General features: G+C 46.8%; 1 protein-coding gene across 1 annotated transcript in view; it reads left to right on the top strand.

Annotated features, from left to right (window-relative positions):
- Window positions 1–605: 605 nt before the first annotated feature.
- crybg1a (crystallin beta-gamma domain containing 1a) overlaps window positions 606–13,157 on the top strand; it is a 261,887-nt gene continuing 249,335 nt past the window's right edge. The window contains exon 1 of the mRNA XM_078212402.1: window positions 606–1,122. Coding sequence (XP_078068528.1) covers window positions 854–1,122 — 269 coding nt within the window. The 5' untranslated portion in view covers window positions 606–853. The remainder of the gene's footprint in view (window positions 1,123–13,157) is intronic.

The raw sequence follows: 13,157 nt of genomic DNA, 5'->3' as shown, positions 1-13,157 counted from the left end.
AATATGTGAGATAGGGCCTGGGTGGGATTGTTGTCAGTGCAGGCTTGATGGGCCGAATGGTCACCTGCTGCACTGTAGGGATTCCCAGGATAATTATACCACTTCCTCTTAGGTGGTTCCTCTTGAAGTTGAAAAGCCGTGAGTCTCCTCCAGTCTTCCTTGTAACTCAGACTGCTGATACCAGCAATCAACCAGTCTTTGAGCTTTTCTCTGCAGTGGGCCCAACCCTTGCGTGCCTCTCTCTGGTTTCTTGGTGACCAGCCCATAGTACAGAGGGCAGAGGGCGCAGTCTGAGCAGAACAGAGCTGGATCATGGCTCCCCCCCCTTCCCCCCCCCCCTTACTGGGCATTATTTTCTAACACCCACTACTCACTGAGGCTCTTTCAGCTCCACCCACAGTCACTTCAACATTTTCCTGGATTATTCAGGAGTGGAATAAACATTTTGCTCTATCCACTGATCTTGGTCATGTTACAATTTGGACAATTGGTGGCGGTACTTCCCAAGTTAGAAAAGGGAGGCTGGGCCAAGGTAACCTGTTTGGAAAGAGCAGTAACCGGGAAATTGGAAAGCTGGCATATTGATGTATTTTTTTCTCTCCCTCTCCACATGTCGCAATGCCTGTTTGAACAGCAGTCAATTGTTTGCCTTGGCAGTCGGATTGTGAAGAGGGACTGAAATGAACTGGGTTTTTTTTTGTTTGCCCCTGTCTCTCTTACTTTGCTTTATCAACTCGCCCCTAAAGTTTGTGCGGTACACTCTGGAAGTGTGTGCTTAGCTGGGGTGCCTCCCCCCGCAAGTTACTGGCCACCCAACGCTGTGTCCACTCACTGCCCCCAGGAGTGGGGGGATATGGAGAACTCGGGGGGCAGGACGCCGCCGCCAGAGGAGAAGCAGCAGAAAAGCTTCAAGAAGAAATTCCGCCGTGTCTTCCACCGCAGCAAGTCGAGCGGCGACCAGGAGGAGGAAGATTCCCCGAGCGGCAGCAGCAGCAAGCGGCCGGGCAGCCCCCCTGTTACCGGCAGCTTCAGGAGAAGCTGGGGGAGCTGGCGACAGAAGAAGAAACAGCAACATCACACCGAGTCACTGACACCTCCACTGTCCCCGCCGAGAGACCGCATGTAATTCTATTCTTCTCATTTTGCTGGGGTTACCGCCCCCCTCCCCCCCAAAAAAACAATATTATTATTCTCCTTCCGGGTAAGGTGTAATTTTCACTTCTAACATATGGAGAGGGTCAGTCAGCTTAATGTCCAAGCAGGGAGGGTTGGTGAGGACGACCTACAATAAACCTGGGTCTATAATAACTTATCCTCTGGTTCCCAGTCACTGGAGCATGTACTGGGGTTCTGGGATATGATGTGGAGATGCCGGCGTTGGACTAGGGTAAACACAGTAAGAAGTTTAACAACACCAGGTTAAAGTCCAACAGGTTTATTTGGTAGCAAAAGCCACACAAGCTTTCGAAGCTCTCGAAAGCTTCGAAAGCTTGTGTGGCTTTTGCTACCAAATAAATCTGTTGGACTTTAACCTGGTGTTGTTAAACTTCTTACTGTGTTCTGGGATAGACAGGGCAGTCTAATAATGTGTTTGTAAAGTGGCTCCCAGAGGATTCTCTGCAGCAATAGAAACAGTCATTCACGTCCGATGCGAAATTACCGACTGCAGGTAGATTGAGGGAATCTTAAACCGTTCTGCTGGTCAAAAAAAACCCCCAAAAAAGCAAACGAATGGGATTTAGAAAGCCGAGCAAACAGGAGGATAGCTAGCGAGTACACACTTTACCCAACCACCTCTCTCTCTCCCCCCCCCTTCCCCATTTAGAGTATTGTACAGAGAGGGCGCCAGTACATGCGTGTCAGTGTAGTTATTGAACAGCAGATCCCCCAGACCGGACAGTGAGCTGTCCAGGCTCTCATCTGCAGTGTCAACTAGTATTGATCGATCGGGCAGATCGGCCACTATAGGCATCACTGATGAAACCAACACCGATGAACTTCCCCACACGCCGCCGCTGTCAATTTCTGCTACATGAGGCATGTTGCTATTTACAAAACAAAAGTCATTTTTCTTGGAAAGGGGGGGGGGGTGGGCGCTAGATGCTGTTTCCCCTGGTGATTTCTCCAACTATTTGTGTTCGTCCATATGTTTTTCTGTGAGGGGGTGGGAGGAGATGTTTTAACCTTACATTGTTGTGATCCGTCACGTTAAAGGTGAAAGACTTTACAGCACTGGATCAAGATATATACAGGAGTCCAGGTCTTCAGGAAGTCATGAAAATATAAGCAAGACTCTAGTTTGTGAAAGTGTAAAACTGAATCTAAGACGTGTGTGAAACTCCAGCTTGACTGAACTTTCAGAAACCGTGGTTGGGGTGTTCAAACAGTAGAGTTGTACAAGACATGTGGTAATTGTTAGCTACGCAGATGATAAAGGGACAAGACTAAATGCCTGACTAAACTCTTTTACAATGGGGGCATTACACAGCAGTAGCATACATGTCCAAGAGTACAAATGATGTGGAGATGCCGGCGTTGGACTGGGCTGGGCACAGTAAGAAGTCTTCTTGCAAGACTTCCTACAAGAATCTAAAGCCACTTTTATATTTGCATTGATGAACTGGCTCACAAATTTTGCATTACTAACTCCAGCTCTGTTATTTTGGAGCCAGCAACTTGTTCCTGTCCTACAGACCTCAGCGTCACATCAGGCCGGACAACAGAGGAGGGTAGTGTGCTAAACACTGCAGCCAAGACAGCAAGGATTGGGTGGGGTAACACAGAACGGTCACTGTCGAAGACATTCGTGACTTTGATTAGGACTATTGCACTGTTGTGCGACAGGCAACAACCAGATTGGCGGAAGTTGTGGGAGAGATGGACACCAATCTGGGAAGCAATGCCTTCTTGAAAGACTTGAGAGAAGAAAGGGAGTTTGGAGCTGGGGCAATAGTTAGCAAATACAACCATTTAGGAGGAGTTGATTGATTTTGAAATTGGGGAGAGAGTGTTTGTAGAAAAGCTGGATGGGTGTGAGTTTAGTGGTAATGGAGGAAGTATAGGAGGGTTGGAAAATAATGTATGGGGAGTCAGGATTTTGGGGCTATGATGGTGGCACTAGGGGAAGGTTTGGCTTTTGGGGTAAGGGGAGAGGGAAGCAGAGTATACAGTTGCACAGATGGGTTATGTCTTCATGATAAAATTCATGAGCTCCACACACTCAAGAATAAGTGTTACTGTGGTTGAGACCATCTAATCAGCTAACTCCACTGAATTCCTCTCTTTCTCTTCCCTAACAACATTAGCTGCCCCTTCCCCAGCTCGGGACTTGCATCTCTTTCAGCCACCTCCCCTCATGCCATTTCCAAACTCATCTTATTCATGAAACACACCTCCTACTAAACTTTATTTTACTAAATTGTCGACCACCTGGCTTCTGTCTTGGCTCCCGTACTGGCAGACAGTGCAAAAGGTTTCCTCTTCTCAGACACCATACTCTTCCCTTTCACATATGCTTTTCCCAACCTCTCTATTGCCTCAAAAGTAAATTTCCCTTCTCTCCTTGCAAACTACCGATCTACCTCTAATCTCCCTCTCCTTTTGAGATTCCTTGAATGTGTTGTTGCCTTCCAGATCTGTGGCCAAATTTCTGCATTCTGCGTTGGGATCTCCATTCAGGTTTCCACCCCCACTACAGAACTGAAATATCCCAAATCAAAACCACTGAACCTATGGTACTCTTATCGCCCCTCATCCTTCTTGAGTTTGCTGAAACCTTTAATAAGGTCAACCCTGCCTTCCTTCTCCAACACCTATCTTTGGATATCCAGCCTGATTGGGACTGTTTTCACCAGGTTCCACTCTTATCTACCCGGTGATAGAGAATCTCCTACATTTGCTTCTCTTCCTGCCCCTGCACCATTACCTCCGGAGTGTCTCTTATTCCTCATGGACATGCAACCTCTCATCAACTTCAAATACATACCATCAGTTTGTAAATGTATGTGGGTGACAGCCAGCTCTGCCTCACAATCACCTGGCTTAACTCCTGCATTACCTCTGTTCATACCCTGCTTACCCAATATCCAGTTTTGGATGAAGCCCAATTTCTTGCACTTAATGATATTGCAAAGACTGAAGCCATTGTCTTGAGCTAGCACAACAAACTCCAGTTCCTTGCTGCCTTGCCAAAACATTAGTGGGTTAGATGGATTAGTCATGACAAATGTGTGAGGTTACAGGAATACGGCGAGAGGGACTGGGTAACAGACTCTAACAGAGGGTCGGTGCAGATTCGATAGACTGAATGGCCTCTTCTGCACTGTAGTGATTCTATAATTCTATGATTATTAACTTTGTAACAGTTAACATCTGATTAGTGAGATTATTTAATATTTTCAGATCGCTAGACTACATCTAATTTGCATATAAAGTTGCTGCATATGCAAATCAACTAAATTTGAAATAGAGTATTTGACCCTGGAAGGTTGTGAAAACGTAACTGGATGCAGAAAACTGATTGTGCCTCCAAGTGTGTGTATAAGGCAGTGTGGGAGAGTTGAGTCAGATTTGTGTGGGAAGTTCTGACTGGCAACAACATTTTCAGAAACATAAGTGAGGAGAAAAATATGTAATTGTATTGGCCAGGGCTTGGGGCTAGAACGGCTGCCAGAGTCAGAACCTTATGAGTTCAAGCACTACTCCAAGGACTTGAGCTCATAATCTAAACTGACACTCCAGTGCAGTCCTGAGTGCGTGTTATACTGTCTTTCAGTTCAGATGCTAAACCAAGGCCGTGTTTGCTCTATCAGATGGAACAAAAAAAATCCCATGGCATTATTTGGAAAAGAACACGGGCGTTCTCCCAGGATTTGAGGGCGCTCTAGTCTGTGGACGTACCCTCCTGCCCCACTATCAGCTAAAAGGGTGAGAGGGCAGCCCACTCCCCCTCCAGCTGGCTGACCTGCAGCCAGTCAATGTCCAACTGGCTGTTAATTCATTTAAAGCAGGACTTCAGAATCAGGAAGGCCCATCTGAGAGATCTGCCAGTCAATCAGAGACTGGGAACTGTCCAGTACTGGCAGCGCCATCGGCAGTGGTGGCACTGCAGATACTGCAGCAATATCGAGAGGGCGGCACGGTAGCACAGTGGTTAGCACTGCTGCTTCACAGCTCCAGGGTCCCGGGTTTGATTCCCGGCTCGGGTCACTGTCTGTGTGGAGTTTGCACATTCTCCTCGTGTCTGCGTGGGTTTCCTCCGGTTTCCTCCCACAGTCCAAAGATGTGCGGGTTAGGTTGATTGGCCAGGTTAAAAATTGCCCCTTAGAATCCTAAAATGTGTAGGTTAGAGGAATTAGTGGGTAAATATGTGGGGGTAGGGCCTGGGTGGGATTGTGGTTGGTGCAGACTCGATGGGCCGAATGGCCTCCTTCTGCACTGTAGGGTTTCTATGATTTCTATGATTTCTAGGTGGCGTATGGTGCTGGATCCTGGCCTGCGGGTGAGTCTGGCATCTCGCTGGGGCCAGGCCGGCAAGCCTCGCTGAAGGGGATGGGGTGGGAGGGGAACCTGGAAGGTGAGGGGTTACATCTCTGGGGAATGCTTTGATGACCCAGGGAGCCCATTAAGGAAAGACTACTTCCTGCCAGCCTGCCCAGCTTGGCCTGAGCCACTCTCGTCACCAGTTAAACTCTCATGGTGGTGCGATCAGGCCCTTAAGTGAATGTCAATTGCTTCGGAAGGCCGATGGATGGGCAGCCCCACTGTTATTGGTAAAATAGCAATGGAGACAGGAGTAGGAATGTAGGAGGCGAGCACATTGCTCACTGGATATAATCTGTCCCCTATTTTCAAACCCCTTGGTGGGAGCAAGTTAAATACAGCCCTCAGTAACTTTGCTAGTATTCATATCACAATGAACATTTAAAACAGATGATCCAGCCATTTCTTTCATCATTGTTTGTCTGACCCTGCTACCATGCAAATTGCTGCCTAATTTCCTGTATTCAACCAGTGACAACTTCAAATTAACTTAATTGGCAGTAAACAGTTTTGAGAAATCTGATGTCATGGAAGGTACTATATAAATGCAACTTTTATTTCTTGAAGCTTCTGGAAACACAACAGACACTGTATATTCAGGAAAGTCAGGGGGCAGAGTTGAATATGGTTGCCATCACAAAGGAGAAAGTGCTAGAGAAACTAAAAGGTCTGAAAATTGATAAATCTCCGGGCCCAGATGGGCTACATCCTAGAGTTCTAAAGGAGATAGCTGAAGAAATAGTGGAGGCGTTAGTTATGATCTTTCAAAAGTCACTGGAGTCAGGGAAAGTCCCAGAGGATTGGAAAATCGCTGTTGTAACCCCACTGTTCAAGAAGGGAACAAGAAAAAAGATGGAAAATTATAGGCCAATTAGCCTAACCTCAGTTGTTGGCAAAATTCTAGAATCCATCGTTAAGGATGAGATTTCTAAATTCTTGGAAGTGCAGGGTCGGATTAAGACAAGTCAGCATGGATTTAGTAAGGGGAGGTCGTGCCTGACAAACCTGTTAGAGTTCTTTGAAGAGATAACAAATAGGTTAGACCAAGGAGAGCCAATGGATGTTATCTATCTTGACTTCCAAAAGGCCTTTGACAAGGTGCCTCACGGGAGACTGCTGAGTAAAATAAGGGCCCATGGTATTCGAGGCAAGGTACTAACATGGATTGACGATTGGCTGTCAGACAGAAGGCAGAGAGTTGGGATAAAAGGTTCTTTCTCAGAATGGCAACCGGTGACAAGTGGTGTCCCGCAGGGTTCAGTGTTGGGGCCACAGCTGTTCTCTTTATATATTAACGATCTAGATGACGGGACTGGGAGCATTCTGGCCAAGTTTGCCGATGATACAAAGATAGGTGGAGGGGCAGGTAGTATTGAGGAGGTGGGGAGGCTGCAGAAAGATTTAGACAGTTTAGGAGAGTGGTCCAAGAAGTGGCTGATGAAATTCAACGTGGGCAAGTGCGAGGTCGTACACTTTGGAAAAAAGAATAGAGGCATGGACTATTTTCTAAACGGTGACAAAATTCATAATGCTAAAGTGCAAAGGGACTTGGGAGTCCTAGTCCAGGATTCTCTAAAGGTAAACTTGCAGGTTGAGTCCGTAATTAAGAAAGCAAATGTAATGTTGTCATTTATCTCAAGAGGCTTGGAATACAAAAGCAGGGATGTACTTCTGAGGCTTTATAAAGCACTGGTTAGGCCCCATTTGGAGTACTGTGAGCAATTTTGGGCCCCACACCTCAGGAAGGACATACTGGCACTGGAGCGGGTCCAGCGGAGATTCACACGGATGATCCCAGGAATGGTAGGCCTGACATACGATGAACGTCTGAGGATCGTGGGATTATATTCATTGGAGTTTAGGAGGTTGAGGGGAGATCTGATAGAAACTTACAAGATAATGAACGGCTTAGATAGGATGGACGTAGGGAAGTTGTTTCCATTAACAGGGGAGACTAGGACGCGGGGGCACAGCCTTAGAATAAAAGGGAGTCACTTTAGAACAGAGATGAGGAGAAATTTCTTCAGCCAGAGAGTGGTGGGTCTGTGGAATTCATTGCCACAGAGGGCTGTGGAGGCCGAGACGTTGAGCGTCTTCAAGACAGAAATTGATAAATTCTTGATTTCTCGAGGAATTAAGGGCTATGGGGAGAGAGCGGGTAAATGGAGTTGAAATCAACCATGATTGAATGGTGGAGTGGACTCGATGGGCCGAATGGCCTTACTTCCGCTCCTATGTCTTATGGTCTTATGGTCTTATATGTTTAAGGACAAAGAAAAATACGTTATAGCAACAGGCCCTTCGGCCCTCCAAGCCAGTGCCGATCATGATGCCCTAATTAAACAAAAAAAAACCTTTGTCCTTACTCGGTCCGTATTCCTCCATTTCCTCCCTATTCATGTACCCATCCAGATACCTCTTAAATGTTGCTAATGTGCCTGCTTCACCACCTCCTCTGGCAGTGTGTTCCAGGCACCCACCAGTGTCTGCATGAAAAACTTCCCCCACACACCTCCCTTAAAACTTTCCCCCTCTCACCTTGAACCTGTGCCCCCTTGTAATTGACACTTCCACCCTTGGAAAAAGCCTCTGACTATCCACACTGTCTATGCTTCTCATACTTTTGTAGACCTCTATCAGGTCTCCCCTCAGCCTCCGTCTTTCCAGTGAAAACAATCCTAGTTTATTCAATCTCTCCTCATAGCCAACACCCTCGAGACCAGGCAACATCCTGGTGAACATTCTTTGCACTCTCTCCAAAGCTTCCATGTCCTTCTGGCAGTGTGGTGACCAGAACTGCTCGCAATGCTCCAAATGCGGCCTAACCAAGGTTTTATATAGCTGCAACATGATTTCCTAATTCCTGTACTCAATGCCCCACCTGATGATGGCAAGTGTGCCATATGCCTTTTTAATCACCTTGGCTACCTGTGTTGCCACTTTTAGGGAACTGTGGACCTGCACGCCCAGATCCCTCTTTATGTTAATGCTTCTAAGGGTTCTGCCATTTACAGTATAATTCACACCTACATTTGATCCTACAAAATGCATCAGCTCACATTTGTCCAGATTAAACTCCATCTGCCATTTCTGTGCCCAAGCCTCCAATCTATCTATATCCTGTTATATCCTCTGACAATCCTCGGCACTATCAGCAACTTGACCAATCTTTGTGTCATCCGCAAACTTACTTATCAGACCACCCACATTTTCCTCCAGATCATTGATATATACTACAAACAACAGAGGTCCCAGCATTGGTCCCTACGGAACATCACTAGCTATAGATCTCCATTCTGAAAAACACCCTTCCACCGCTATTCGGTCTCCTATAACCGAGCCAGTTCTGTGTCCATCTAGCCAGCCCGCCGCGACTCACATGTGATTTTAGTTTTTGTACCCTTAATCCTGTGCATTTACCATGGCTAATCCACCTAATGTTTTGGACACTAAGGGACAATTTATCATGGCCAATCCATCTAACCTGCATGTCTTTGGACTGTGGGAGGAAACCGGAGCACCCAGAGGAATCCCACGCAGATACGGGAAGAATGTGCAAACTGGTGGCCTTTTTCAAATTAGATGTTAGTGATGGGACATTACTACATAATGCATCTTCCTTGTTTATGTCTCAGTGATGCTGGGTAACAGGAGGATACTGCCAATATATCCTACGATTGGTTGATTACTGGGCATTTTATGATTCCATGGTTACATGGAAATTTTAAGTGTCTTTCTTTAAATCTGTCTCTGGTGCTGCCAGCCATACTGTTCTATCAGCTGAATTCTACTGTCTTTGTGGTGACGTTTTCCGGGATTCCTGTCTTCTCCAGTCCGAGGTGTGAAATTCCCTTTTTCTTCTGGGCTTGTCAGCCACAGAACGTAGAAATTCAATCCTCTCTTCCAGAATACTCTCAGACAACACCGGAGGGTCGGCAACTCAAACCCAATCTGAGGCAGATGACCCGATAAAGATGCAACTACCATTGGAGCCCATCACATTTGTACAACTGGGCTTGTTTTATCAGCCTGTTTTATCGTTCCCTGTAATGGGATGGCACCACCTCAGAAAATCTGCCTTGCTCTTTCCGGCTTTCTTGACCGAGTTAATCCTTTATCCCCACTTCTTGGTTGTCAGCTATTGGCCATCAACATCTGAACAAACATTTAAAAGATTTGACAAAAATAGATTGTCCGTGCTAAATAGAGAGAAGAACTTATTGTTCATAAACTGAAAAGGAACATTAAGAACAGGATGAGGCAATTCAACCCTTCAGGCGTGTTTCTCCAGTCAATGAGATCATTGCTGTTCTGCACCACACTTTTTCACCTTTGCTCCGTATCCATTAATGATGGAGCACAGGGCTTATTTTTCATTTGTTCAGAGAATGTGAACACCAAGGCCAGTATTTCTTGCCCACGTCCAATTGCTCTTGAGAACATAAGCTGCCTTCTTGAACTGCTGCCTTCATTGTGGTGTAGGTACACCCACAAGTTGATGATGTGGGATCCAGCAATGGGCAATGTCATTGAATTTCAAGGAGAGGTGCTTAGATGGTCTATTGTTGAAGATGGTCATTGCCTGGCACTTGTGTGACATGAATGTTACTTGCCGTTTATCAGCCCAAGCCTGGATGTTGTCCAAATTCTGAAGAAACTCTGAAGATGTCATGCGGACTCAGAATCACAGTGCAGAAGAAGCCCTTTGGCCCATCGAGTCTGCATCAACGCATGAAATGCCCTGACCTGCCCACCTAATCCCACTTGCTAGCACTTGACCCATAGCCTTGAATGTTATGGGTGTCAGTACTCAATGTTATCTCTGTTTCTCTCTCCAGATCTGCTGCATTTTCCCAGGATTTTATATTTTTATTTTAGATTTCCAGCGTCCGCAGTATTTTGTTTTTATCTGAAGTTGTGCATGTCTTTCTGCATGCAATCACAGACTGCTTCATTATTTGAGGCGTTACGCATGTGACTGAACGCTGTGCCATCAACTGTGAACATTTCCACTTATAATGAAGGATGGGCAATTGATGAAGTGGCTGAAAATTATTGGGCCTCAGACACTACCATCAAGAAACACCAGCAGTGATGTCCTGGAGCTGAGATGATTGGCCTCCAAGATCCACGACTATCTTTCTTTGTTCTATATATGTTTCCAGTCAGTGGAGAGTTCCCCCACCCCCGCCCCCCCACTCCACCCCCCCACCCCACCACCCTGATTTTCATTGGCTTCAATTTTACAAAGGCTCCTTGCCGCCACACATGGTCAAATGCTGTTTTGATGTCAAGGGTAGTCATTCTCACCTCTGACATTCTTTTGTCCATGTTTGAACGAAGGCTGCGATGAGGTCTGGAGTTGAGTGGTCCTGGTAGAACCCAAACTGAGCATGCATGATTCAGTTATTGCTGAGTATGTGTTGACAGTATATCACCGTCAACAACATTTTCCATCACTTTGCTAACGATTGATTGCAGAACGATAGGGCAGTCATTGGCCAAATTGGATTTGTCCCGGTTTTTTGTGCTCAGGACAAACCTGAGCAATTTTCCACATTATCGGAGAGTGCCAGTGTTGTACTGGAGCAGAGTTCTGCGGAGAATCTAATTTGATTTTAGATTCAAGAAGCTTTTTTTTCCGAAATGTGGGGGTTAAGATTTTGATTATTACAAAATGGACCAGATGTATTGTTGGAATTTAAGGTATCTGTATGTTCAAAGTGAACGTATGGATGAACACATTAAAGTGAGTTTTTGAGCACAAGCGCTGAACTTGACCTAACTCCTTCAATTTAAAAGCTGGCAGGTTTCCTGTAAAAGTTTCTCATGAACAAATTGGTGCCAAGAAAAATGCAGCCAATAATTATCTTTTCAAGTGGCAAAGTGCTTCTACCTGACATGCTGCCTCTTAATTTAACATGTAGTCTCGTATGAATCTCATGTCATAAGAGGTGGCATGAAGAGAGCAGACTTCAATACATATTGCTTTCTAGTACAAACCAATAAAGACCATTGGTTCTCCGCAAACAAATTCAGTTGAACAGACACAAAATAAAAATGGTGCGAGTGCCCTGACTGGGATAAGAAATCCCTGTTGTTCAAAGACTTGCACAATTCTCAGAAACGCAATTGAAATGTAAGAAATAGCATCTCCTTCTCCCCCTCTCGTTATAATAACCTAACATTCCTGGAGCTAACGAGGACATTTGCCAATCAGATAAATTATTGCACTAGGATTGGGTCAAACCCTCAACGACAGCACTCCTGCTCACCACCACATACTCCCACAACTGAAGGAAGCCTTGGGCCGTCCTTGAAATAGCAGTTCAGCATCAGCCAAACTCTTATAGGGTCTGTGCAATGTCAAACCAGCGTCTTAACTTTCTCGACATTGGAACATAGAAACAAGAGCAAATTGTTTGCGCCCTCAATCATGTTCAGCCATTCAATTCAATCATGGCCCATTTGAATCTTAATTCTATTTACCTGCCCTGATTCCTGTTACAATCATAAAGGGGGAGATTCTCTCAAAAGTACTGAATTGGTGAGAAAACTGGTCTAAATCCTGATTGTTTTTTCAGTTCAACTTCACACTCGAATCTCCCCACTCTGTGCAATGCAGAGGTCACAATTGTGAGTCTCATTAAAAGCTGGGAGTGGGGGGGCCTATTCACGCCGGAGTTTGACAGCTCTGGAACTCTGCGCACACGCAGTGGCCCCGATCTGTCAGTCTCAGCTCAATCACTGGGCCAGCCCGGGACCCTCGCAGTGCTGCCCTTCCAGCCGCATCCGCATCCGCCCCCCCCCCCCCGCCCCCCGCCCCACGGCCTGATCGCGGCCCCCACAAACATCCCTGGGCCGGTCCAACCACCCCCCCTCTCCCCCCCCCCCTCCGTCCAGGAGCGCCCTGATGTCCAGCCACCCCCCCCCACCTAGCAGTGGCGATTCCCCCACCCCAGCAGAAGCCACCCCCCCCTGCTGACCTCCCCTCCCCAGAGGCAGACCTCCCCCTGACAGACCAGCCCCCCCCCCCCCCCCAGCCTGCCCCGATCGCTGGCCTCCCTCCAGCCCCAACTGATCCTGTCTGCAGAGTGGCAGCAGGACCCTCCCCACCTCTACCAATTGCTCCTAAGCCCTACCCACAATAGGCCCCACACCCTTGGCACTGCCCGATGCCTGGTGGGCAGTGCCAAGGTGCCCCCTGGGCATGGGCGCTTGCCCCTTGGGCAGTGCCGGGGGCACAGACAACCATTCTTTCTGGTTGTATCACAGCTTGGTATGGCTCCTGCTCTGCCCAGGACCGCAAGAAACTACAAAAGGTCGTGAATGTAGCCCAAACCATCACGCAAAACAGCCTCCCATCCATTGACTCTGCCTATACTTCCCGCTGCCTCGACAAAGCAGACGGCATAATTAAGGGCCCCACGCATCCCAGACATTCTCTCTTCCACCTTCTACCTTCGGGAAAATGATACAAAAGTCTGAGGCCACGTACCAAGCGACTCAAGAACAGCTTCTTCCCTGCTGCTGTCAGACTTTTGAATGGACTTACCTTGCATTAAGTTGATCTTTCTCTACACCCTAGCTATGACTGTAACACCACATTCTGCACC

The sequence above is a fragment of the Mustelus asterias genome, chromosome 5 (assembly GCF_964213995.1).
Source record: "Mustelus asterias chromosome 5, sMusAst1.hap1.1, whole genome shotgun sequence".
Taxonomy (NCBI): domain Eukaryota; kingdom Metazoa; phylum Chordata; class Chondrichthyes; order Carcharhiniformes; family Triakidae; genus Mustelus; species Mustelus asterias.
Note: the sequence above shows the minus strand (reverse complement) of the source record. Positions and strands in the feature narration are given on the sequence as shown.